The sequence below is a fragment of the Urocampus carinirostris genome, chromosome 3 (genome assembly GCF_059441175.1).
Source record: "Urocampus carinirostris isolate Australia breed hairy pipefish chromosome 3, RoL_Ucar_1.0, whole genome shotgun sequence".
NCBI lineage: Eukaryota > Metazoa > Chordata > Actinopteri > Syngnathiformes > Syngnathidae > Urocampus > Urocampus carinirostris.
The window spans coordinates 36,663,492-36,690,802 of NC_142351.1; the positions used below are offsets into that span (position 1 = coordinate 36,663,492).

The following is a 27,311-nucleotide window of genomic DNA, read 5'->3' on the forward strand; positions in this document are numbered from 1 at the left end:
AAAGTGTCAATAAAATTGTTCAAACCCCATGTTACATTATTTCAATGAAGGTAGTCCTGATAGCTAATTATTGATTTATACACAATAGTTATTTGATTTAGATGTGTTTGTGAACTAGTCGCATAGTTGACTCTTGCTCATAATTCAGTGTGACGAAGCATGAATTGAAGGAATTGTGTTTACCAAAGTGAAGACAAACATGTCAATTTATCACCATCACTTTGTTGGAATGTCAGGGAATCACGAAACCCTTTTTCTCATGAGCTTGTGTTATCTTTGTAGTCGCTGAAGGCAGACCTTGTGAAAGGGCGTGGCCCGGTACAAGTTGCAGATCCAGATCTACACTGTTAACGCAAACGCCATGTCACAGTTGAATTGCTTTGACCTAGCCATCCGTAGATTACCTCATATTGACCTTATCACGTGTCTTTCGAATGCCCTTTAGTCCGGTTACTCGCGTTTGTGCATTGAAGTTTTTTCTTTTTTTAGATTTCATGACTAAACAAAACAAAGCTCTGACGTGACTACACATACATCCACAGGCAACAACGACTTTATTATTTTACATAACAACACACAACATAAGTCATTTGACACATGCATTCCCTCAAACTGCATTTTCTAATTCACCAAAAGTCGAAAAGGCATTGAGTGACTCAACAGAAGCTTCACATTTGACTTTCGCTTCCCAAAAAGATGAATTTAACAAGAGCTTTGGCAACAGTTGACTTCTTGTTAAGGTCAACTACAGCAACGACCATGCATTCTCTCACACAAGTACGAATTCTTGTTTCGTTGTTGGAAAAACACGGAGAAAATAGAACGATAACAAAGATAACGATTGAGATGTTCACTCTATGACAGGGGTCAGCAACCTTTTCGGTGCGGAGTGCCACTTTCAAAAATCCTTGTAAATCAGAGTGCCACACCAAGATTAATGACCCGCACAACATTTTTTTTTTACATCCAACAGAGCTGTCATTTTTACCAGTCCAAATATACAACATGCATAGACATTGAAATCGTATAACTGACCAATGTATGTTCCACTATTCTTGTTCATCAATAAACTAAAAAATGAATGTGAGCAACATGTGGAAAGGCCTGTAGACATCCACGACCTCAATTTTTTTTCACAATAATCAACCATTCTTCATCAACAATGAAATACAATCAAAAAACAAGTGATATGGACAGCTACCATACTATTCATCAATGAAACCCTATTGCAGATAATATCAAAACTTGAATCGCACACACGCTTCTTTAATGTATTTGCCATTAAATGGTTTTTCGTGCTTTGCCATGCAATGAGCAATATGATAGCTTGCTTCAGTGGTGGTGTTTTTAGCAGTGTTTGTTTGCAGTACCTGAACACAGCGTATTTTAATGTCTCCGCCTTGTCAGGCTCATCCTTGAATTCGTGTTCAGGTTTCGTCTCGTAATGACGTTTAACACTTGATGTGCGAGGTACAACGCTCTCAGGTAAAAAATGCGCATGTTTTTGAAAAAAGAATCATTATTATTTTGCCGTGCGCTCGCGTGTCACTAGTTAAGCCCCTCGCGTGCTACTGCCGGCACGCGTGTTATAGGTTGCCGACCCCCGCTCTATGACAACAGCAGTTTGGAGGTTGCTGGTGAGGTTTTCCAATGCCACACAGTATGAAAATAATTGGGTACTTCATTCCCAACACATTTGTTGCCCTTTTTTGCCACAGTGGTTGAAGTATTTTGGACACGAAGTTGTGATTCTCAGAAAGCCCTTTGACAGTTTATTGCTTTCTTTGTGCGGCAGCCATGCACAGACTCTCTTCCTCTTCGATGGTGTCCAGCTCGTCCGTGCGAATGGCCTGCGTTATTAAATTCAGTTCCTCGCACATAGTCTCGTAGCGATACGCCACTCGGATGTTCGGGACGTTTGTGCGCCGGATGTCGTTGCTCTCTTGGCCTTCCTTGACATAGTCAGGACCCAGCCAGTAACTCTTCACCTGATCAGAAAAATTCAATCAATTCAGGACAAATAATGTGTCTGTTTTTTAGTCTATGCCAGTGAGGTATAGATAGATAGGTACTTTTTTCATCCCCGTAGGGAAATTCACAATCGGATGGTCTGAACTAGGACTGTACGATTTAGGAAAAAACGATTTTCAGACCTGTTTTGCAATTTCGCTGCGCTTTTCGATTTTACAAGAAAAGTGCATTTTCCATGCTAATTATTACGTCAATCATTTGATTAAGTTAATTTTTTTGTTGTAATTTAATGCACCTCATGTTTATTCATACATTCGAAAATAGTTATTGACTTGTTCACTTTGCCACAATATATTCATTCATTTGGTGTCGTTACAGTCTACATCAGGGGTGTCAAACTCATTTTAACTCGGGGGCCACACGATAGAACAAACATTCTGTCGGGGGCCGGACTAGTAGATTAAAGAGAGAGACAAAGAGAGATAAAGAAATAAGAGAAAGAGGGAGGGAAAAGGAGAGAGGGCGGGACAAAGAAAGAAAAAGAGAGAAAGAGGGAGAGAGCGTGAGAAACAAAACATAAAAAATCATGAGAGAGGGGGAAAAGAAAAGGAGGAGAAGAAAGAAATCCAAAGAGAAGTAGAAAGACAGATGGGGAGAAAAGAGAAAAGAAAGCGCGAAGGATATGAAAAGAGAAAAGGAAAAAAGGAAGTTAGAGCAAAAGAAAGAGTTAAAAGACACAGAGCGACAAAGAGCAACAAAGGAAGAGAAAAAGAGAGACACAGGAGTGAAAGAGACAGAGACAGAGTGGGAGAAAAAAGGTGGAAGAAAAAAAGAGAGAGAGAGAGAGAGAGAGAAATAAAATCAATTACAGTGTCTTTGTTTGAGGCACCTGGCTTTGGCAACATCAAGTTGACATCTTTCAACCTGCAGCTTGTTTTTCCCTTGCGCTTCTCTGAGTGTTGTCTCGTGGGCCGGTTTCAATCCCTTAGCGGGCCTGATCTGGCCCGCGGGCCGCCTGTTTGACACCTGTGGTCTACATCGTTCGAAATGGTGTTCAGATTGACTGTTGTGAGGGAGGCTTTGAGGCTTATCAAACTACTTAAAGGATTCAGTTTGGACAAAGGACTGGTGTAAAGATGACATTCTCAGAACTTTGCCCTCCACTGACTCATGTTTTATATTTGTTATAGCTCCCCATGATCTCTCCCTTTGCTATACAAATGATTGTCAGCAATTTTCAAAGTGAACTTGTGATATCATTACAGCCTTATTCTGTACTCACAAGCTTAGAATATTCAGTTGTCTTTATTGCATTTGTTTTATTGTACTAAAAACCACAAACCGCTCACTCCAGCGCTTGGTTTTACCCGTATAGTCTTGCAACCCGGTTGTTGATTAGAACACGCGGAGGAAGAAAAAGTTTGCCAACTTCAAATTCAATCACAAATTTCATTTTCATAGCTACCTTATGAGAGAATCCACTCATCAACACGCTGTTCCTGGCCAGCTCACACATGTCACAAGAGCTGAGCTTCCACACCTGAGCAGCGATGCTGTACTCCTCCATTAGAGGCTCCTGAACAGGAAGCAAACTTATGAATTATTTTCGAATTTCTGTCAAGAAAGTATGCATCTTTTTGACTGCAACTGCAGTAATTGATCCTTGGGACAGTGTGTATTATTTTGTACTTTCTAGTGGTGGGCAATTTGGAGTCACAGGTCGTATTGGGTTAACAAATTTGGCCAACAAACTCATTCTGGAGACTGATCCAATATTTTCATTTATGAACATATACTATATATACATGCAGACATTAAAATGTCACATGACTTTATATTCATTTTAAAATAGACACGTTTCATCAAATTGGTTTTTGAAATGCTCATTGTTAAAGAAAAATCATATATTAAGTCCCTATTTTAAGCTCTAAATTTGATATTTAGTTTTCTCGTATTACTTAAGTTGTACTTTTTTTAGTATTTCTGAAGTATTACTGCTGTCGTATTACTATAGTTTTATTTTTGTAGTATTTCTGTTATAATATGTCTGTAGTAGTATTTCTGTGGTAATATTTGTGAAGTACTACTTTTGTAATATAGTATAACTGGAGTGGTATTTTGCAGTATTTCCACAGTAGTATTTTTGTAATATTCCTTTAGTATTTTTGTAAAATTACTATAGTTGTATTTTTGTAGTGTTTCTCTTGTAGATTTTTTGGGATTACAGTATCACGGCAGTGGTATTTCTGTAGAAGTGTTTTGTAGTATTTTTATATAGTATTTCCCCAGTATTATTTCTGTAGTATTTTTTTATGTTTTTTTTCTTTTGAGAATTGAAGAAAAATCCCTGTTTTTAAGCACTACATTTGATATTTCGTTTTGTAAAATATTTTAAGTGTTTCTGTAGTAGGACAAAAGGACAATGGGGAGAAAGTGGGCACCCAAAACAAGGTTGTTCTATGAGCATTACTTTATTTACTGCTACCTATACTGTCATTATATTTTGCCCATTTTCTGTTTAGCAGGGTGAAAATGCCTGATAGGACGCATGTGGCCCACGGGCTGTAGTTTGACCACCTTTGTTCTGGCGGTAAAGAAACCTCATTCAGTAAAAAAAGAATGGTTTGAATAATACGCAAATTACTTTCATCGTTAATGTTTTAAAAATACTTGCAGGTCGAGATATTTGTATTTGCTTGACATAAGATGAGTCATGCCGAGTGTGAGTTAACATAATTGTCGGCCATCTTGCTGCTAAGGGGTGCTCCCAAAATATCCTATTTTCTTCTTTGAATATTTCATTTTTCTTGCCTTCTCTCTCTTTTCTTCTTCTCTTATTTCTATTTCTTTCCTTCAGTTAATTTTTCAATTTTTCTTTTCTTGTTTTTCTTTTTTTTTTCTTTTTTGATCTATTTCTTTTTTTTTCCTTTCCTTTTTCTCTTTTCCCTTTTCCACCTTTCTTCCCTTTCCCCTCACTTGTCTTTTTTCTCTTCCTTCCTTTACCCTTTTCTTTTCCTTCATTTTTGTCTTTTGTTTTCTATGACATATTTTCTTTCATTTTTCCTTTCTTTCTGAGAAGAAAAGAGTTGCTATTTGGTCACTTTGATTTGCCGTAATTTGGACTCTGCTTTGTGGTACTCGGTTTTTTTTTTTGGTTGTGCTAAACACCAGAGCTACATCTAGTGGTCAAATAATACACTGTCCTTCAAAGAAATATTTTTTCCCCTAAATGGAGTTAGTATGTCCTTTTAAAGTTATCATGTTTATTTTTTTTTCTTTAATTAAAAAGATAAAAAACATCAGTTCAGTTCATTGTGTGAAATAATGCACACCCTGGTTTGAAACCCGCTTCCCAAAAGATGCATCTAAGGATATTTGGCTGGGTGCTGACCTTAGTAAAATGAAATTGGAGGGGATCGTCTGTGGACAGGGACACCATCAGGCCTCTCGAGAGGTACTCCGGTAAAGGGTTGCGGTGATAGCTAAGGAACAGACTGTTATTGCTGAGCGGAGACATGGCGATGCCAATCTGTGCCAAATAGTACAGATATTGAAGCACAGGAGCCTTTGGGCAAAGAAGACATCATACGATTGTTATACACCACGGCCCCTCTTCCTATTTGGATCGACCTGATCTAGATGGCTGCGGGGCTGGGAACGCACAATAGAAGTTTTTTGCTTTGATTTTTTTAGGGGGTGCACCAAACCTTTCGCAGCAGCAGTCCGTGAGAGATATTTTCTGACAGCATGAATCCAGACACCAGATGATGGATGGGGCCTGCCTCGCCGCAGTGAGGACGTAGAACGAGACTGTGGAAGCCTCTCTGCCTGGATTCAAACACAAACAGGGAAAAATACAGAGAAAGTGAAGCGATAATTTACGGTCTTTTAGTGAACTAAACTTTGACTGTTGGTGTCGAAATGGGACAGATCCTGTTTTGAGTGAATACCGAACAGACACGTTTTCTTTAATGTTCTGTACAATAATGCACAGAATAAACCTCTTCCGGTGGGGCATGGCAGCGATATTAGTTTAAATATGATATATAATATATACAATTTAGATCATATTATCTCGCAATGCTGCTGCTATAGTGCAAATGAAATGCCAGGTAACCAGTAAGTCTTTTTTTATACAAAATTCAACATTATATACAATATATGTATGTATAATTAACCAAGGGCAGCACGGCGGCGCAGTGGTTAGCGCTTGTGTGGCACAGTTCATGTCATGGGAACCTGTCGTGGGTTCAAATCCAGCTCCGGACTTCCTGTGCGGAGTTTGTATGTTCTCCCCGTGCTTGCGTGGGTTTCCCCCGGGCACTCCGGTTTCCTACCACGTTCTAAAAAACATGCATTTCAGGTGAATTGGCCGGTCCAATTTGTCCCTAGGTGTGAATGAGCAAATGAGTTGTCTGTCCCTGTGTGCCCTGCGATTGGCTTGCAACCAATTCAGGGTGTCCCCTGCCCACTGCCCGGCTGGTATGGGCTCCCCCCGCGACCCTAATGAGGATAAGCGGTACGGCTAATGAGATGAGATAATTAACCAACACCCTCCTAAGTTATTACAAGCAATGCAAAGGCCATACAGCCTATCACTCCTCAAGCCAATATCACATTATACTATACTGTATACTGTAGGTTTTCATACAGGGAGTGCAGAACATTGGAGAAAAAGAAAAAAGAGGGAAGGAGTAAAAGAGAGAGCAGGAGAACAAGTGAGAGAAAGAGAAAGAACGGAAGAGAAAATGAAAAACGAATTGAGAAAAAGTGAGAGAGAATGGGAGAGAGAGGAAGAAATAGAGAGCGAAAAAAGTGAAAGGGAGAATGGAAAATGTGCTTAAGTAACTGAAAGGGAGACAAATTTTATGTGGGATATTTGTTAGTATGTGTGTGTGTGTGTATCTACTGTACATATATATATATATATATATATATATATATATATATATATATATATATATATATATAATAAAATGCACTAAATACTGTTTTCTGGAGTTCAGGTTGGTGAATTTATTTAATTTAGTCTTAAAACATGTGGTGTGGTTATCGCTGAAAATAAATAAATGCATAAATAATTTTATTTATTTTAGCTTCGAGTCAAAAAGGTCCCTGACCCCTAGGTTGGAATGTGATCACATTTTTTAAAATCGGATACATCTCTTTGAAAATTTCTTCCATTTGGATTATGTATTTTTTTATACACAAGGTTTTTATACTCTTTATATCAATGTCCATGCTCGTCGCATCTCCCTAACACTTTCGGTGTAGCCAAGCAACAGCCGTGCGCGTTTGTGCATCTATTTGTGGCGCCAAATACCTCGCCGCTGTTATTCCATTGTTTACTGTAGGTTTTCATACTGTATGTCACCGTAACAAAATTCCATGAATAAATGCCTACTACAAGATGTGAGAATCTGTGCATGGCAAAAAAAAGGTTAATTTGCAATAAATCTAAAGGACCTTCATGGTACAGTGTATATCGTGGTGCGGGGGTCGGCAAAAAGCAGCTCTAGAGCCACGCCATGGGGGGTTTTGGTGCTCCCTAGTGGCTACTGGGTGCTTTTTCAATAACTTTTGATAATAAAAAAAACGTTCTATCCATTTTCTAATAAACAGGCTGGCAACCAATTCAGGGTGTCCCCTACCCAACGATAGCTGGGATGGGCTCCAGCTCGACCCTAGTGAGGATAAGCGTTCAGATAATGGATGGATTGATGTATTTATATATGTGTATGTGGTATTTCTTTCCTTTCTTATGAGGTTTGTATAAATCTTTTTTGTTTTTGTTTCGTTTTTGTTTTTGTCTGATACAGTATGGCTCTTTTAACATTTGGGTTGCAAATCCCTGGCGTTGTGCAACCAAAATGTGTGCTAAAAGCACAAAGAATAAAGGAATAAACGCACCAAAACGCACCATTTACTTTTCATGTTTTTGCCCAGCCTTTTTGAGGTTTTTAGGTACACGTCGCAACGCGATGTCGGAAAATCATGCCTGCTCCTTTAAGGTGAAGGTCCTGTTATGTAATATAATGCTAATGTCTTGTAGTTCATGTATTCTTGTATTTTTTTTTACCTATTATTCAAATCAATATTGTTTTTTGATTTTTTTTTAAATGAATTCATTTTTTGAACACTAGGAGGTGCTAAACACACACTATCCCTTTAATACAAGCCCAAATACCTGCGCAGGTGATTCAGAACGGTCATGTTGGCATACATATAGTAGAGGTAGTAGGAGTAGGGGGGATTGTCCTCCTCTGTCCAGTTGGCTGGAAGCGGACTGTCAAGGTTGAAGATGTGCTGCTCAGGTTTGGACTCATCATCCACGCTGTCGAATCCGACAACCTGCGAGCAGCATATACGCACAAATCTCACTATGAAATTGCACAGGGTGTAACATGATGTGAGACGGGATAACAGAGTACATGCTGAAGGAAGAGATGCAGTTCTGGGTGTCTGCCCGGATGGATGGTGACTTCAAACAGGGGCTGGAAAAGGTTCTCCAGCATCTCCTGGAAGTTGGACAGTTGCTTCTTGGTGTGGTAGACGTCACTTGAAGTAAAAGGAAAGGCGGCATGGTTCGATGGCGGCGACTGCAAACGTGCTCCACTTACAAAAGCCGCGGCATTTGAACCAGCCAGCGCACGTTGTCCGAGTAGACTTGATGCTTGACGGCCCACTTGGCCAGCTTGTCCCACTCGTCCCTGGAGCGCCCGTACACGGACAATCTCAGCTCCACGTTTTGGTACTTGCTCTCCTCCAGGTCGGCCATCACCTCCTGCGTCGAAGCCGAACACTCGGGTAACAGGGTTTTGCATTGTGGGAAGATAATCTACACGTTTGTATTACCGGTGCATTAATAACTTATTAGTTCAAAGTGATTATTTAATTATTACTTATTTCCAAAAGCAACAAATTGCTTTTGGCAGTATTATGTATAGGTGGGGTGTCTAGTTTAAGATGGCCTGAAAAAGTTTAAATTATTTTTTTTCTCTTAGTGTCCACAGTGCCCAACTGAGTTCAAAGAGCCTTTATATATTTGTTGATATGGGATACAGGCTCTGGCATTATTATTATTTCCTAAATTTTATCAAGTCATCTAACGTCACACAGTGAAATAGATGTGCTGAAAAATAAGCTTTTTTTTGGAAGAGCAGTTTAGCGTTTCTTTTACTTTTGTCTTAAAATATACGATATTGCTCTCTTGCCCCCAAAAAAATCAAAATATCAAAAAGTTCCCAGATCCCTGGTCTAGGGTTTAGGTTTAAACTTGCAAACTTGGGGATATAACGCACAGCTAAAGTCCACAGTTAGTTTTAACCCAAAAACCTTTAAGTGTGCTTTGACTCTGGAGTAAAAGTGCAGGGTTAAAATCTTAGAGTTAAAGCAAAATAGATCTTACTTAGACAACACTTAACATAATATGATCATATAAAAATTGTTTACCAGTCTCTTGTGATCGCACCTTAATAATGTGACCAAAGTATTTCCCTTCAACCTGATTGTCCGTTTTGATGAAGATTTCTCTCAGAATGGACTCGCCAATGGGATTGTATTTGGCATTAAACTTGTCGAAGCGATGAAAAGTGTTGCGGTCCTGCAAATGGAGGGAGGGAGGGGGGGGGGGGGTCGAACATGAGTCCCTTCGTCCATCGTTTCAACGCCAGCATTCTGGTTATTAACAGATCCGACTGCACTTGTTCAGAATGCGCGGCAGATGACAGCCCTGCCCCTTTTTGTATTAACCACAATGCATTGAATGCTAGCGGCTTCACCATCACAATGTGCATAGGATTGATGGGAACCGAAACAAAGTTATTGTTCTACAGTGTTTTATTTTTATTACGTTGCGGTTGGGTCGGTTATTTGTCAGTGAGAGAAGTTTGGAAGTTACTTCTGCCGCTTTACTTACACACTCTTAGAGTATTGTCACTGCGCCCTCGTTAGCATATGACAAAAACAATTAATGCAAAGGTGGCATTTCGTAACTGAAGTTAAACTTGTAAATTATTCTAGCTCTATATGCCGTTGTTTCTCACAAATCTAAACCTTTTTGTAGTTGGTACGGGGCTTCTAACTTCTTCATAGATTGCCAACAGTTTACATCCGCTTTTTCAGGGTTATTAGCGTCTATAAGCAGGTTAGCGCCTTACATGGCTGCACAGATCACGGCCGCTATTGGGAAATGTGAAGCACAATGTAAAGCACTTTGGGAAGTCATTGACTTAAAAAGCGCTATATAAATGCAGATCATTTCATTTCATATATGGACACCTTGATGGCATGAATAAAACTGTATATAATGATTGAGACCCATTTCTACTGTCTGTTGAGATAAGTTAGCATAACCGTATCATTTCTTCCTTATTATGCAATCAGGTATAGTGACTAAGAGTCGCTCGCTGTTGTTTCAGTAGCTCTATTTACTCCGCGTGTGATACATGGATACTGTAACTATGGTGGGCGCGGCTGAGCGCTCTCTGTCGGATTTATTAATTCGGCTTGGACTCACCGCATGCATGTCCAGAGTGTCCACGCTGAGGTCAAAAGCTGTCAGGTTCATACTCTCAAACACCTCCATCAGCGTCTGACCCTTCCCTCTTTCCACATGCACAATTTCCCGAGGATACTTCTTCATGGCTCTTTTAATGAAGCGCAAAAGGTGCTTTTGGTTCATGCAGGAGGAGGCGTGGATATGGGTGTCGACCTGCGGGCACACCAACAGCAAACTGATCCACGCACCAGAATTTTCTCTGGAAATTCAGGTTTGAGAAAGTAAGATATTGACGCTACCTTACGGATGTTGTAAAAGTCTCGATGCGGGACTTTTTTTTGGGCCGCCAACTCTTTCATTTCGTTCAAGAGGATGTGCATCTGGAACTTGGAGCTCAGATATTGTAGACGACGATAGCAGAAGGATTTCCTAGGTCAAGCAATAGAAGAACTTGTCATCTTCAGTAAACCGAACTAGGGAGAGACAAATACAGTACAGTAATCTCTTGTTATATCGCGGTTTAGTTTTTGCGGTTTCGATACTAAGCGGATTTTCATGGGGCACTTTGTTCTGCATTCTGATTGGCAAAACAGTTGCACGGCCCCTTTTCCTCCTGCGCACCAATAACTTTGCGGTCTAAGTTGGACACGTACGTGATGGTGACAAAAAATAATCTGAGGTAAAAAAAGTGGATTCCAGGTAATGCAATCTAACAGAATTATTTCTAAACTTCCTTACTGTCAAATAATAAATTATTTGTAAAAATAAAAACGAGTATAAAGTACAGTAATTTTATTTGTTAAACAAATGCATTAGCCTTTAATTAGCGTTTGTTCTCCAGTTTCAATGTAAAATAGAGTGTTTAATAAATAAATAAATAAACAAATAAACGTTTCTACTTTGCAGATTTTGACTATCGGAAGTCCTATTCAGAAAGCAACCCTCACAAAAAACAAGGGATCACAGTAATCTTTAAAAAACTGATTTTAGGCAATTTTAGGTTTAAGGTGATATAACATGTGAAGTTCAATTATAACAATTGAGATATGTTGTCATAGGCTTTTCATTTGCACAGGCCGTTTTTATCCAAAAAATGTTTGTTTTAAGGCAGTTTTTTTAAATTGAATTATGGCACTCTTGGGCTTCCATAATTACATATTTTCCCGGTAACACAGAAGAGCCTCCACATACTCCACCGCTGTGCTGCAAGTAACACTAGCTGAGTTTCAAGGCAGCAGAATATTTCTGATGCAGCGTTGTTCTAATTTTTTTTTTTTTTACTTTTTGCTAGTGTTTTTATTTAGATTTAAGCATATCCTGTCCTTTATTAAGGTGTTTTAAAAAAATGCTATCATTTTGGGGGGGTCCTTGTGTTCAAAAAAGAAGGCTTAAGTACACTGGTCCATTGATGATGAGCGCCATCATGACGTTCATGTCAGCAATGTACTCTTGCAGGTCTGGATAGGGAAGGTCCAACTCTGTGCTCCTGCAAGGAACATGCAAATTTGAATGGTGGGGATTCATTTTTAAAATGTCAACAGAAGTTAGCACTAAAACTGAATAAATAACAACATAGATATGATAGGATCCACGTATTTGTTCTCCACACTGCAGGTGACTCACTTGTCCATGTTTTCTTTTGACGTATAGACATACATGATGCCATCCACCATCTTGCAGCCGTAGCCCATGTCTGGGGGCATGCTGGCCGGGTCCGTGTTCTTGTACGGGTGTGTTACAGAAACAGGTGGGTGCACTGTTGCATCTGAAAGAGCACAAAATGTCACAACGTGAGGTAGGTTAGAAGGAGGTTGCAACCAACACACAGCTTACTCGGAGGTGTGAGCAGACGGATGGTGGTTAGGTGTTAAAGTGGGAGCAACGGCATGGTGATAGTGAAGCGCTTGTTTAGTAAGATGTGGCAATGAAGACTACCAAAAAATCATGTTTACTCCTATTGCGTTTTTTAGGGTGAGCTTATGGAGAGATTTGTGATACACTATTAAATTGAAACTTCAAAACTGCAGTCTACAAATGCAGTCTATGTGTTGTAATTAATTGGCTTGGTTGTAGAAAACCAAAAACATTTCTATCTATCCATTCATTTACTGCACCACTTATCCTCACTAGGATTGTGGGAGCCCATCTCAGCCATCTTTAGGGAGTGGGCAGGAGACACCCTGAACTAGTTGCCAGCCAGCTGCAGAGCACACAGAAACAGACAACTCACTCGTTCATTCACACCAAAGGACAATTTGGACCAGCCAGATAACCTGCCATGTTTTGGGAATATGGGAGAATAACAAAACAGCATGGGGAGAATATGCAAACTTTGCACGGAGAGGCCGGTAGTTGGGATTTAACCCTGGACCTCTGCACCGTGGGGCTGACGTGCTAGCCACTTAGCCGCCATACCGCCCCAAAATATTTTTAGTTGGGAAATAATAATAATTTGGACGATTGATTTCAGAAAGATTTTAACAACTTAATCTATTAGCACCGTTGAACACACTGGCAAGTTGGTTGATATCAGATACACAGACAAAAAAAATCCGGCGTTTAAAATAAAACACTGCAAAAACAAAAGGTTCACAGTACTGTTTTTTATAGTCAATCAAATATTTTTTATGAACTTATTGAATTCTGCTGCTGGATAAAGTGCCCCAAAAAATTATTCAAGGAGAAAAAAAGTTCCACTCATCTGACAATTGTATTTTAATATCAGTTTGTCTTATTTTATTAATTATGTGTAGCCAGCTTCAGATTGTTAAACTGATATTTATTTTATTGTGTTACCTTTGCCACCATCTTTTGGAGTTCTGAGGTAATTGCTATTGGCTCGTCTCAGATATTCCCGGCTACTTTTTTGACACAGGACAAATAGTGTACAATATGCAATTATTATATCTTACACCGGTTGCATGGTTGTAATAGTTAGTACTCTGGACTTTGAATCCAGTAATCTGAGTTTTATCCTCTGTGGGACCTCAACTGCTTATATTTAGTTTCATTTTTAGTAAAACAGAAAATAATAACAAATTAGCAACACATATTGATTTGACTGTTTATTTATTCGTGTATTTATTTATCTCATCTCTCATCTCATCAGCTGCACCGCTTATCCTCAGTAGGGTCGCGGGGGTGCTGGAGCCCATCCCAGCAATCATCGGGCAGTGCGCAGGGGACACCCTGAACTGGTTGCCAGCCAATCGCAGTTATTTATTTATTCATTCGTTTATTTATGTATTTGTTTGTTTATTTATTACAGTTTTCACAGCTTCTACTTCTGAAAAACACGGCCGCTCGGCTGCACTGTGACAGAAGTGATTGTCTGGCCAAACTTCCCTCCACCTCAGCCACTTCGTCCAACTTTTACGAAGAACCCCAAGTCACATAATTTCCCCAGCATGTCTTGGGTTGTCCCCGAGGTTCCACCAGGTGGGATATGCCCAGAACACCTTCCTGGGGTGACAACAGAGGCATCTTTAATAGATCCCTAGCCACTTAAAATAGCTTTTCTTACTTTTGTAGAGCAAATAAGACCAGCACAAAATTGAATTTCCAGCAACTCAGAACTTTGGATTATGGATGGAACGACTGCGTCCCCTTTTTGGACAGTTCCTGAACGTACCAATTCACCATGTACCATAATGAAAGTTTTGAATGTAATTAAAACATCCATGGCTATGTATTGATAAAATAATGTTCTCACCGTACGTAATTATGTCGATTGGAGGGTCACTCTCAAGTACAGAACATTATGCAAATTTCTCCCTTCTTTGACTTTCCAACAAGTTTAGCAACTTCAATAACCGTTACCCGATACTATGACTATCAGATATCTAAGACCACGCCCATAGAGGCATGACCTGGTCAAGCATCTTTGGTCCATATAAAACCAGGAACTGATCGATCTTTTCTACTGCTCAGATGGCGGGCGCTTGATCCGGCCGTGCAGGCCTGCACTGCAGCCTTGAGTACGCGGGCTATATGTTGTGACCAGACGGAGCACGAGACCAAATCTCTTCGCTACAACAAGTAAGAGGACGATTTCAGATTCAACACCATGTTTGCTGGTTCTTGGGAATGAGTGTTTTTTCTGTACAAAGGAATTTCCCCAAATCCAGCATTATAGCGGGGAAACTTTCTTTTTGTGCTAGTAACTTTCAGAAGTCGAAAACTTCCAGAAGTCCCCCTCTCCTTTTTTTCAATAATTCTCTGTGTTAATAAATTGTGTGTGTTATTTCTATCAGCCTGGTTCATTAATTCCATTTACTTGGGATTAGTAATTCCTATCAGAACTCAAAGAGCCAAGTAATAACGTAGTTTATCTTTTTTATCAGAGTAGGAAATTCTGGCATCTTTCAGATAAATAAAATGGAACACAAGCAAAACCTAGAGGCAAATTAGTTTACTGATAGCAGTAAATAATAATTTGTTTCAATCTTAACGATTTTCAAAATTAAAGCTAAAAAAATCCCTACACTTTCTAGTCGCAACTTTGAAGCTGTCTTAGCTACCTGGAACCTTTCTCTTTAAGGGAGACACAGGAACACTTTCGGGGAAACTCACATTTATATATGAGAAGCTAGCACATACTTCAACTTAAAATTCTGGCCTGAATGATTAATGACAACGAACCTGCTGCAAAAGAGGTCTCAGTCGCCTCTTGGAATTCTTCCTCATAAAAGTTCAGGTCGAGAGGCCTTTCGCTTAGCTCTTGCAGATAACGGGCAGTGGTCCTGCAGAAGCTCTGCAGTGACAGCCCCATATACTTCTGTCTTATGAACAATGCTTTCACCACGCATTTTGCAGCATCCAATAAATCAGTAAATGGAACCTGCAATAGAACAAAACCTAGTGAGGAAAAAGTAAAGCGTATAAGTAAAAAGGTCTCGCCATACCCCACATTTCTCCTCTCCGGAGATGGTGACCCGCTGGTACTCTCGTTCTGGGAGCAGCTCTCTCTCCAGCAGGTCTGGCGCTTGGCTCTGTTGTTTTAGATATCTGACAGAAAAAAGCATGTTCTTTTTTTCCATCTCGTGCACACAGATTAGGTTATGGAGCAGATAATTAGCAGGTGCTCACTCAAGATCTGTGGCGCTGTCTGTTTTCATGAACTCTTGTTTGGCTCGCAGCAAGATGTCTGGTTCAAACCTGTGGAAAGAGAGCCCGAGCTTAATCTGGTCACTGTATTTACACACACCAGACACTTTATTAGGAACACCCCAATAGATCAGAATGTTCTTGTCCTACACAAGCAGAAATTGCTGTTATTTTGGCTGTAATCTGTCAAGTGCTTTGCTTACCTTATTCTACTTGAAATCATTACTGTATTGCAACAATGGGGAAAACTGTTACTCTCTTTTGGTTTTTGAAGATTAAATAGTACAGATGCTCCCCTACGTACGAACATTCAAGTTACGAAAAACGGTACATAATTTTTTTTTTTCGGGATGTCGAAAAATATTCGGACGTTGCTCTAAGTTAGATTTTGTATAGTGCAGCTTTTTCCGAGTACAGGACAGTACTGGAGCACTTCTTCCAGCCGCTACCGGCGTGTGGCGCTGTGAGAGCACACCCAGCATCCACCCTGAAGAAGAAATCCGGCTTCCTCTTCCTAGTTCGTGTGTAAACATATTATACTTTATATCCAGCGCACTAAGAACGTTGACATTTTTATTGTTTAATATCTCATGCATCCATTCAACGTGGTTGGTGTAAAGTGTAAAGAAGAGGCGAGCTGTTTCTTTTGGAATGAAAATGGAATAAGAAAGCTTGATGCGGTTGAGAAAATGGCTTTTTTTTCGGCCACTTTCTACCACAGAGGAGGAAGTCACCTAACTCTTGAAGCTCATTTTACAAATGTAAGTTAAACTTAACTCTATTTATCTTTTATAGAGCATATTATTTTATTAAATGTTTATTTTTTAGTACAAAACAATACAGGTCACTTATACAAGCCTTAAACATACTTATATAAACCTTAAACATACATTCCATACAAAATATAACACTGAAGCAACTTATGAACGAATTCAACTTACGAACGATCGTCTGGAACGTACTCGTTCGTAAGTAGAGCAGCGTCTGTATAACCATAAAGGACCATCTAGGGCATCTTTGTCAAAGTCAAGGCCTACGGGGCAGTGAGAACGTTTTCCGTCACCCTTGAGATAATCTTGATTCTCTATTGTATATCAAACACCAGGAATCATTGAGTATTTTTTTTCCTAATTGAAGTGTTTTTTTTGGGGGGGGTTAATAGATGTTTGCACCCTATGTTTTTGCATTTAAAATGATTACGTTTAAAAAAATTATTACAATTGAGAGAGTGATAGAAAATTGCTAGCATTATTCTTTATTTGAAGCGAATTAATCGAGTTTATGCCAAAATAGAAAATATAGACTACTGAATAATATTAGCATCGTTCATTAAATGTTTTAGAGATTTTTATAGAGAGGAAATTTGTCTTTTGTGCCTGTTGAAACCTAAAGATGATGGACAGAGCCCTAAAAAAATAAAATTGTATTCATTCGATCATATTGGAATATATATGTTAGGTTTTCAGTAGAATCAATCAGGTTCACTAGATTATATGATGATCATTTGATACATTTTAAACATTTGATCAGTGGCTTGTAAGCCAATAATCTTTTGGGCCCTTTGTCCATTTGATTTTGACTATTTACATTTACTATTGACATTTGATTTATCTGTTTTAGGGACAGTTGCTGTCCAGTTCCCCATTTGTGGTCTTGCTATTCTTGGAGTAATTTTTAATAAATCTGTTTTTAGCAAACTCTCTTTACAGGTAACTATAGTTTGACTGAAACTGAGAGTAAAAAAGGAAATGAAAACAGAAAGTAGCAGGAAAATTGTTCTCTGCAATCAAGATTTTTATGCCTACAGAAAGTGTGAGAGTATACTTTTTTTCCTGTTGCGAAAAAAGGTTTAATACCGATATTACAATATAATTTGTCAGCTATTAATTTCAATAGCTTTATTTGTCAGATAAGTACATAAATGTGTCTGTATAGTTTAAGTCAAGTCATTTTTATTTGTATAGCCCTAATCACAAAGAGTCTCAAAGGGCTGCACAGGTTATTACACAGACTTTTTTTCCGACTATTATTACATCATCCCCTGATATGGAACCAACATGAGGGCAAGGAAAAACTCAAAAACCGCAACATGAGGAAAATGAAGAAACCTTGAGAAGGGACCGCACATGTGGAATCCCCCTTTCAGGAATACCAGACAGCAAAGGATGTTGCAATCACAAATAATACAGATACAGGGAGTGCAGAATTATTAGGCAAGTTGTATTTTTGAGGATTAATTTTATTATTGAACAACAACCATGTTCTTAATGAACCCAAAAGTCTCATTAATATCAAAGCTGAATATTTTGGAAGTTGGAGTGGGGATTTTTTAGTTTTAGCTATTTTAGGAGGATATCTGTGTGTGCAGGTGACTATTACTGTGCATAATTATTAGGCAACTTAACAAAAAACAAATGTATACCCATTTCAATTATTTATTTTCATCAGGGAAACCAATATAACAGCTCAACATTCACAAATATACATTTCTGACATTCAAAAACAAAACAAAAACAAATCAGTGACCAATATAGCCACCTTTCTTTGCAAGGACACTCAAAAGCCTGCCATCCATGGATTCTGTCAGTGCTTTGATCTGTTCACGATCAACATTGCGTGCAGCAGCAACCACAGCCTCCCAGACACTGTTCAGAGAGGTGTACTGTTTTCCCTCCTTGCAAATTTCACATTTGATGAGGGACCACAGGTTCTCTATGGGGTTCAGATCAGGCGAACAAGGAGGCCATGTCATTAGTTTTTCTTCTTTTAGACCCTTTCTTGCCAGCCACGCTGTGGAGTACTTGGATGCGTGTGATGGAGCGTTGTCCTGCATGAAAATCATGTTTTTCTTGAAGGATGCGGACTTCTTCCTGTACCACTGCTTGAAGAAGGTGTCTTCCAGAAACTGGCAGTAGGACTGGGAGTTGAGCTTGAGTCCATCCTCAACCCGAAAAGGCCCCACAAGCTCATCTTTGATGATACCAGCCCGTACCAGTACCCCACCTCCACCTTGCTGGCGTCTGAGGCGGACTGGAGCTCTCTGCCCTTTACCGATCCAGCCACGGGCCCATCCATCTGGCCCATCAAGACTCACTCTTATTTCATCAGTCCATAAAACCTTAGAAAAATCCGTCTTGAGATTTTTCTTGGCCCAGTCTTGACGTTTCAGCTTGTGTGTCTTGTTCAGTGGTGGTCGTTTTTCAGCCTTTCTTACCTTGGCCATGTCTCTGAGTATTGCACACCTTGTGCTTTTGGGCACTCCAGTGATGTTGCAGCTCTGAAATATGGCAAAACTGGTGGCAAGTGGCATCTTGGCAGTTGTACGCTTGACTTTTCTCAGTTCACGGGCAGTTATTTTGCGCCTTGGCTTTTCTACACGCTTCTTGCGACCTTGTTGACTATTTTGAATGTAACGCTTGATTGTTCGATGAGCACGCTTCAGAAGCTTGGCAATTTTAAGAGTGCTGCATCCCTCTGCAAGATATCTCACTCATTTTGACTTTTCAGAGCCTGTCAAGTCCCTCTTATGACCCATTTTGCCAAAGGAAAGGAAGTTGCCTAATAATTATGCACACCCGATATAGGGTGTTGATGTCATTAGACCACACCCCTTCTCATTACAGAGATGCACATCACCTGATATGCTTAATTGGTAGTAGGCTTTCGAGCCTATACAGCTTGGAGTGAGACAACATGCATAAAGAGGATGATGTGGTCAAAATACTCATTTGCCTAATAATTCTGCACTCCCTGTATATTGTCCACGAAAAGTATTGGTTATTCATATGCTATAGAGTAGAAGTGTGTTTTAAGCTTAGATTTAAACATTTCCACTCAGGTTGCAGATCGAATCTCAGGGGGGAGAGCCTTCCACAGCACCGGTGCCCGGATGGAGAACGCTCTCGAACCAGCGGAACACTTCTTGGCTCTTGGGATCACCAGAAGACCGGCGCTCTCAGAACGAAGGCTTCGGACCGGAACATAGGGGGAACCATATTAAAGGTCTTTTTGGGGTCCTTGGACCTTCAGTTCTATATATTATAAACATATCACTCTCCTCAGGTGTAGTTCCAGTGGCTTTTAAGTCCGCTGTTATTAAACCTACACTGAAACGACCTAACCTTGATCCAGAAAGCTTATTCAGGGCTGACCACTCTACTGATACAGCTTTGATTAAGGTAACCAATGATCTCCTACTGGCAATGGACTCTGGCGCTTCATCACTTTTGCTGCTGCTGGACCTTAGTGCTGCTTTTAACACAGTGGACCATAATATCTTACTAGAACGGTTGGAAAAATGGATTGGTCTCTCAGCAACCGTCCTCTCACAGTTCAGATCTTACCTTGGCGAAATGACATCTGAGCCCTTTAGTGTTACCTGTGGTGTTCCGCAGGGTTCAGTGCTTGGCCCCCTTCTTTTCAGCATTTACATGCATCCATTAGGTGGTATTATTCGCAAGTATAATATCAGTTTCCACTGCTACGCAGATGACACTCAACTATATCTTGCGTTGGAGGAATCTGCCACACTAAATTGTGGAAATTTGGAGGCCTGCCTCACTTAGATAAAAGAGTGGATGTCACTCAATTTCTTGCGTCTTTACTCTGAAAAGACCGAAATGTTAGTTATTGGTCCATCTAAATGCCGTGACTTATTCTCAAAAACTGCTGTGAACATTGACAAATGTCCCATCACACAGAGTGACTCAGTTAAAAATTTAGGTGTCATATTTGACCCTGATCTGTCATTTCAAACACACGTGAAGAAAATTACTAGAACTGCCTTCTTCCATCTTCGCAACATTGCTAAAATTCGTCCTATACTGTCTCAGTCGGATGTGGAGATCATAATTCACCTGTTTGTTACCTCCTGTCTCTATTACTGTAATGCACTACTTTGCGGTCTCCCGAACTCCAGAATCCAGAGTCTTCAGCTGGTACAAAATGCTGCAGCGAGACTTTTAACTTGGACAATAAAGTCCGATCACATCACGCCGATTTTGGCTAACCTGCATTGGCTCCCTGTTAGCCTAAGATGTGATTTCAAGGTTCTCTTAGTATTATACAAAATCATACATGGACTTGCTCCCTCATATCTTTCAGATCTGATTTCCCCCTATGTTCCGATCCGAAGCCTTCGTTCTGAGAGCGCCGGTCTTCTGGTGATTCCAAGAGCCAAGAAGTGTTCCGCTGGTGCGAGAGCGTACTCCATCCGGGCACCGGTGGGAGGACAGAGCATGTGATTTAAATACGGAAGCCCCGATGACCGCTTTGCTTAGCTTGAGCTTGTTCTTCGTTTTACCGCTCGCTCACTTGATATCCTGGCTGATCTGCCGCTCCAGACGTTGACGTCTCTCCTCTTGCTGTTCAATGGGGCTGTCCTCCGGGAATTCATAAGGAGCACTGCGCATCTCACTATCCGCCAGACTGCGAGAGAACAGTTCCTTCACAGGGGCACATGTACAGGTAGGATTACAATAACAAATGCAAAACTTCACCGATAAGGTATACTACCGCTTAGAACCAACCTCAGCAATTTCCTTGTACTTGCCATCCATCGATGTCCGCAGGTCTATGGACTGTTTCAAGGCTACGGGGATCCCAGGCAAGGAATGCTGCGGCGTGAGGAGGTGGCAGGAACCACGGAGGTCGACTAGGGAAGAAGCAAGCAAGTAAATATGTTACACCCAAAGTACAATTAAAACCAGTGCACTGCTTTTTCATCCATTATAATCGTATAATTCTTTACCTCTTTGAGTGCCATTGACAGCACATGACCGTCAAGGGAGGCCGTAGTGTTGTGTGCCATTGTCGACACTGCCATCGAGTGACATTTTATGATTGTAACAGACTGAGCAATACCTTGGTCATTTCTGCTGAGAGCATCAAGCCTGTCCAATACTGTTCTGATTAACTCTAGTCAGTAGGCTAAGAGGGCCTTAAATCACAGAAGCAGTAATGTCCCTTTCTGAGCAAATCAACTTGAGGCTTAAGTAAAAGTACAGAATATAAGAAGTAGGAGAAGTGATCAGTTTTACTTTCTAAGAAAATAACATCCATGGAGTAGAAGCAAACATTTCAGCATTGACAAACCATTGGCTGCTGTATGCATGCAATGAAGGCACAAAGATTTGTAATTAACATATCTCGACCAGCAAACAAACCTACTTGGACATTTGTGATGCTAGTTCCGGAACGATCGATACATAACAGAACATTTTGCACAGCCCAAACTTGACATCTGATGAGGAGTACTTTAAATTGTGTTAAATCTACTTTTAAAAGCTTGGATTCGACAGTGTCTTGGCATTATCAGTAACCCAAGAAATCAGGCAAACTTACTGTTAACTTGTCTGTTTGATGCTTGTTTTCTGTGAATGTTGCGAATAAATTTAGAATTTTGCTGCAATAAACCTAGTGTTTCCTAGGGCAGAAAGACAGAATAGGTTTGAAACCGAAATATTTTTTTCTGGTCAAAGATGAGGGAGTAGTCTTTAATTTGGTAATCTTTGTGTTATATAGCCCTGACACAGTATTTTTCTGTATCTCTTGTAAGATCAGTAAAAATGGGTTATTATTCGAGCCTCTTTGTGGAAAATGATCGAAATGAAAATTGGCCGGAAAACATTTCTCGCTTGATTCTGCGCACCTCTTGGTAGGTCAAATCTTTCTTTTAATTTTATCTAATAGAGTCAATGTTATTATGCACTTTGGTAGGCAAGCTTAAAAGACTCTCTCTCTATATCTCTACCTACCTACCTACCTACCTACCTACCTACCTACCTACCTACCTACCTACCTACCTACCTACCTACCTAACTAACTAACTAACTAACTAACTAACTAACTAACTAACTAACATAAAAATACACATGTGGTTAACAGATTATTCAAATGTAAAAATCTGTAATTTGATTCAAAGTGAGGATGGTATGAAGTTGTAGTGGTACCAACAGTGATGTATGGCTCAGAGACATGGGTTTGGGAGTAAATGATCTTAATAATTTTAATATCTTTGAAATTAGATGTATGTGAAGTATATTTGGCGCAACATGACTGAATAGGTTAAGGAGTGAGGAAGTAAGGAGGATGACCGGTGAAGTGAGAGAGCTTGCTGAGAGGGTTGGTGAAAATCTTTTGAGATGGTTTGGACAAATGTAAAGAATGGATGAAGGCTGTTCGGCTCAGGGAGTATGTTGTGAAAAGGTGGTGGGAAACACAACAAGAGGAGGGTCTGAATATGGTTGGATGTATGGGGTGAAACGTGCTTTGGATATGAGGTCGGTTATATTAATGGATGCAGGAATGACTGTTATTGACGCACATTATGCGGAGGGGGTAAACCAGTCTGCTATCGGGCTTCTCTGCTGATGAAGGGTTGCATGGGAAGGCAACTCACCCTTGTTGTGCTGTGGGCTTACTGTTCAGTATTAGGTTGGGAAGAGCGAAGGGGGAATGAATGTTCCATGTATATATATATATATATATATATATATATATATATATATATATATATATATATATATATATATATATATATATATATACAGGGTTGGGTAGGGTTACTTTAACTGGATTACTTTCAATTACTTTTGGATTACTCCAATACCAAATATGCTTATAAAAGACAAAAGAAACTTAATATGAATAAAATTACTAAATTTTGTGCTGGATTGAGGAGTAACGGAATACATGGAACGGCAAAAATGATGTTGGCAAGCTGTTTGGATTTATTCTAATTTTGTTTCTGTTGCATTTTATGTTAGTTTTGCTGGAGATCAAAGAGATCAAAGCCAGGAGAGAAAGCTTACCACGTGTTGCGAGTCATAATTGTATTCATATTTAGTTTCTTTTGTCTTTTATAAGCAAATTTGGTATTGGAGTACTGTAATCCAAAAGTAATTGAAAGTAATCCAGTTAAAGTAATCCTACCCAACCCTGTATATATATATATATATATATATATATATATATATATATATATATATATATATATATATATATATATATATATATATATATTACTGTATACATATATTACTGTATACATATATATCACTGTATACATATATATCACTGTATACATATATATAGTCAGTAATATCAGACACCGTTTCTATAAAAAGTGGAGTGAAAACAAGCAAAGACAAAAGAAGACCACATATTCCCCAAAAATTGTGATGTGCTGCAACTTCTTCTCAACATATTCTACTCAACGCATCTCCCAAATTGGCCTGCAGGAAAGGCGGAAGAAGCACCAACCTCAACCCAGTCCAATACATTCCATCCAGTTCGACAGGGAAGGGGAGAAACCAGCATCCTCCAAGAAGACCAAAAAGAGCCTCCTGCAAACAGCACCAGCGTGGGAGATGAAGGTAGACCTGGGAAGGAAATTACACTTTCCCCAGGTAGTCCAAACTTCCTTGAGGCCAGACATCGTGATTTGGTCAGAAGAGGCTTAAAAAATCATCCTGATTGAGCTAACTGTACCGTGGGAAGAAGGATACAGCGAAGCCCATGAAAGGAAAAACGCCAAATATCAAGAGCTGGTCCAACAGTGCAGGGACAAGGGATGGCAGACCTGGCTATTCCCATTGGAGGTCGGGTGCAGGGGCTTCCCAACACAGTCTGTATGGGACACATTAACAGCTCTGGGAATAAGTGGAAGGGAGAGGAAGGCAGCTACCAAAAGGGTGGGGGAAGCCGCAGAGAGAGCCTCTTGCTGACTCTGGAGTAGGAGAGAGGAGTTTAGCTGTGGACCAGGAGAAGATGGGCAGTGACTGGCCATCACTGCTGGCCCGCCAACTCGAGGGCGTTGTGGTTAAGGGTCGAAACGCCCAGTGACGGTTGGACACCACCTGAAGACATCTTCTCCTGGTTGAAGGCTACAGTCACTGTTTGAGTGACTGCAGAAGTCGCACTGATTAGAAGTGTATGTAATAGTATATATATATATATATATATATATATATATATATATATATATATATATATATATATATATATATATTACTGTATACATATACAGTCAGTAATATCAGACACCGTTTCTATAAAAAGTGGAGTGAAAACAAGCAAAGACAAAAGAAGACCACATATTCCCCAAAAATTGTGATGTGCTGCAACTTCTTCTCAACATATCCTACTCAACGCATCTCCCAAATTGGCCTGGAGAACACAATTAGTGTAATTGACACCTTTTAACCGTCACTCCCTGGTCCCTACAGCCTTGCTTTTATTTTATTCTATTTCTGTTTTCGTAGACAGGCACAGCTAGAATATACAATTCGAATCAGTGTGGGAGTGAACATTATCAAGTTGCTTCCTGGCACCAACGATTTCCTATAAATTCACCATAGGAGAGGTTTACTGATGCAAAAAAAGTAAAAATCATATAAAATAAACATTTTTGAAACATGTTTTTTGTGATTACAGGCTATACAAATAAATCTGGCTTGACTAATTGGACAAGGTTTTCAAATAATACTGCAATTCACTAAATGAGAGCCGTAATTCATGATCCTGAATCAAAAAGCCGCAGATGTTCTTGTGCCATGTAAAGTAGCAGCCCGCTAAGACGTCATGCTCGCTGCCCGTCACTTTGGGCCATATCAGTTCTTGCTGATATCAAAGGACACCGCTGAGCAGTACAGCCTCTGACCAGCGGCAAAGACATCCAAGAAGGGCCATGGTGAAGCCAAGCTGAACGCACCCGCAGCTAATCTCCCAATTGCTGCTATATTTGGATCAGATGCATCTATGCTTACGTAATGGCTCATCCCCACAAAAGCCGAGAGGCGAGCGCTCATACAACGTCATTCATGATTTACAGTAGCTTGCACAGATGTTTTGGGGGCTCAGAGAGAAAAACGCTAACTTTTCAACATGTATAGGTAGTTGAATACTATCTGAGAAGAATGTGTCAGTTTCTCTGAAGTTTTTCAACATTTCACACAACAGGTTTATACCCGGGTAAAATTAAGAAGTACAATGGATGTCTACACCACAAAAATTGTAGGTTTTTCATGTTGTGTCAGAACAAAACTTTGATCCCAGCTGCAATTGTATAGAAGAACAAAATGGCGCCATTCTGAACATAAGACCCTTTTACCACAACTTTATATCTTAAGTCCTGTTTGTACCTTTCATTTTCAGCATTAAAAAAGAAATGCATTAAATGTTGAATTCAAGACAAGTATTAAAGGCACAAAATACCATCAGTAAACAATTAAAATTATTTTTTTTACAAAGCAGAAACTTTTGGGGAAAGCTTAACTCAGCTTAATCACTGAAAGTGCAACTAACATTAAGTAATCTGTATTGGAACACACAAAAATAGAAGGTTTTTATCCTCACCCAAGTTTTTTGCAATTAAATGCCTGCAGATGAGTGTAGCAAGGGCATCTTAGCTGCAAAACATGTGAGACAATAGCTTGAAGCCTTACCTGGTACCTTGACAAATGTCATCTCAATCTAAATAACCAAACATTGTATTTTATACTTTTTTCTAAGGTTAGGTTTAGACTTTTCCAAAAGTGGCCTTTTGGTGACGACCCCTTTACTACACTAAAATGTTTGCAAATTAGTATTTTACTTTGGCGAGATTTTAAGACGTTATGAAAGATTTGTAAATGTTTGACCTTTCTTTCCAAAAGTCAAATCAATTATTATGCACACTTGCGCGTAATAATGGTGTGTAAAAACAAATCAAGAAATGCCTTGCGCACTAATAAGAATACACCCCCGGAAAATGGCATCAAATTATGTATGGAATTTCATTGGCAAACCAATGTGTAAATCATCATTCAAAAGGTTCCTACTGGCTGAAGATATTCGGAGGTACAGAGGCGATATCCGTTCTATCAAACAGGTCCGAATAGGCTAATACGGGCTGTGGACCGTGAAAAATACCCTGGTATTGGCCGAGAAGGGTGTCAATCGAAAGGAGAGGGGCTTGCGACCATATTGAGGGGACGTTATTGGTTAGATACGCCGGCTTAATAGTTTTCGGGTATCCTTTTGCAGACTGATTGTGATGTTTCCGTGATGAGTATAATCTAAAATTGTCATCATATCCTGAATCCCAAGAGTTAAGCTTTCCAATGATATGTGGCATTTCAGTGACTTGTGACATTGCATACACGTATTTGTTTATTAAAAGTCCGGAGGACCGCCGGCGGGCCGGCAGAACCTTAAGGGGTTACGCAGCACCATTTGTCTATCTACTGAATATATGACACTGATGATTTTTCCTATGATGCCACATAATCACGTCATAGTGGGTTTGTTTTGGCCTGAAAGAAAAAAACAAATGCATTGAGGTTGAAAACCAAAAACTGCAAATAATCTTTAGACGGGGTCGGGTGTCTGAAAATCATCCGCATAATTTTCCACTCTCTATCAGCGAACCTGGACATGTATTGAGTCAGATTCATAAACCTTGTCAAGAGACAGCATGCGCAATAATATTTCATCAGTTTCAGCAGATAATCCGCTATGAAGCATGAAATACAGAAAACAGAGTGTTCAACAAACACCGTTGTCTCAATAGTTTACCTATTTTGGATCTGCCTGGATCTGATATCAATTAATTGGATAGGGACTCTTGCTGAAGAAAATATCAACTGGTGATGTTGCCAGCAATTTACTATTTTGAAATTAAGTTCAATCTTGTTTGAATCTTGACTTTGATTCTTTTCTCATTAACATTTAACACATTTTAAGCAAAGAGATT

The 27,311-nt window shown here is 39.6% G+C and overlaps 1 protein-coding gene across 5 annotated transcripts in view; it reads right to left on the reverse strand.

Moving 5' to 3' along the window:
- Nucleotides 1-537: 537 nt before the first annotated feature.
- ampd2b (adenosine monophosphate deaminase 2b) overlaps nucleotides 538-27,311 on the reverse strand; it is a 35,954-nt gene continuing 9,180 nt past the window's right edge. For 2 of the 5 annotated variants that reach the window (XM_088331669.1, XM_088331668.1), the window contains exons 2-18: nucleotides 21,106-21,230; nucleotides 20,891-21,004; nucleotides 15,560-15,628; nucleotides 15,376-15,478; nucleotides 15,113-15,311; nucleotides 12,095-12,236; nucleotides 11,868-11,957; nucleotides 10,771-10,900; nucleotides 10,490-10,684; nucleotides 9,443-9,574; nucleotides 8,592-8,755; nucleotides 8,403-8,529; nucleotides 8,159-8,322; nucleotides 5,679-5,799; nucleotides 5,363-5,536; nucleotides 3,437-3,547; nucleotides 538-1,988 (exon numbers count right to left, since the gene is read on the reverse strand). In XM_088331669.1, the coding sequence (XP_088187795.1) occupies nucleotides 1,773-1,988; nucleotides 3,437-3,547; nucleotides 5,363-5,536; nucleotides 5,679-5,799; nucleotides 8,159-8,322; nucleotides 8,403-8,529; nucleotides 8,592-8,755; nucleotides 9,443-9,574; nucleotides 10,490-10,684; nucleotides 10,771-10,900; nucleotides 11,868-11,957; nucleotides 12,095-12,236; nucleotides 15,113-15,311; nucleotides 15,376-15,478; nucleotides 15,560-15,628; nucleotides 20,891-21,004; nucleotides 21,106-21,131 (2,277 nt within the window). In that variant the 5' untranslated portion in view covers nucleotides 21,132-21,230 and the 3' untranslated portion in view covers nucleotides 538-1,772. Of the gene's footprint in view, nucleotides 1,989-3,436; nucleotides 3,548-5,362; nucleotides 5,537-5,678; nucleotides 5,800-8,158; nucleotides 8,323-8,402; nucleotides 8,530-8,591; nucleotides 8,756-9,442; nucleotides 9,575-10,489; nucleotides 10,685-10,770; nucleotides 10,901-11,867; nucleotides 11,958-12,094; nucleotides 12,237-15,112; nucleotides 15,312-15,375; nucleotides 15,479-15,559; nucleotides 15,629-20,879; nucleotides 21,022-21,105; nucleotides 21,231-27,311 lie in introns of those variants that run through there. The other 3 variants (XM_088331666.1, XM_088331665.1, XM_088331670.1) reach the window with 2 other exon arrangements.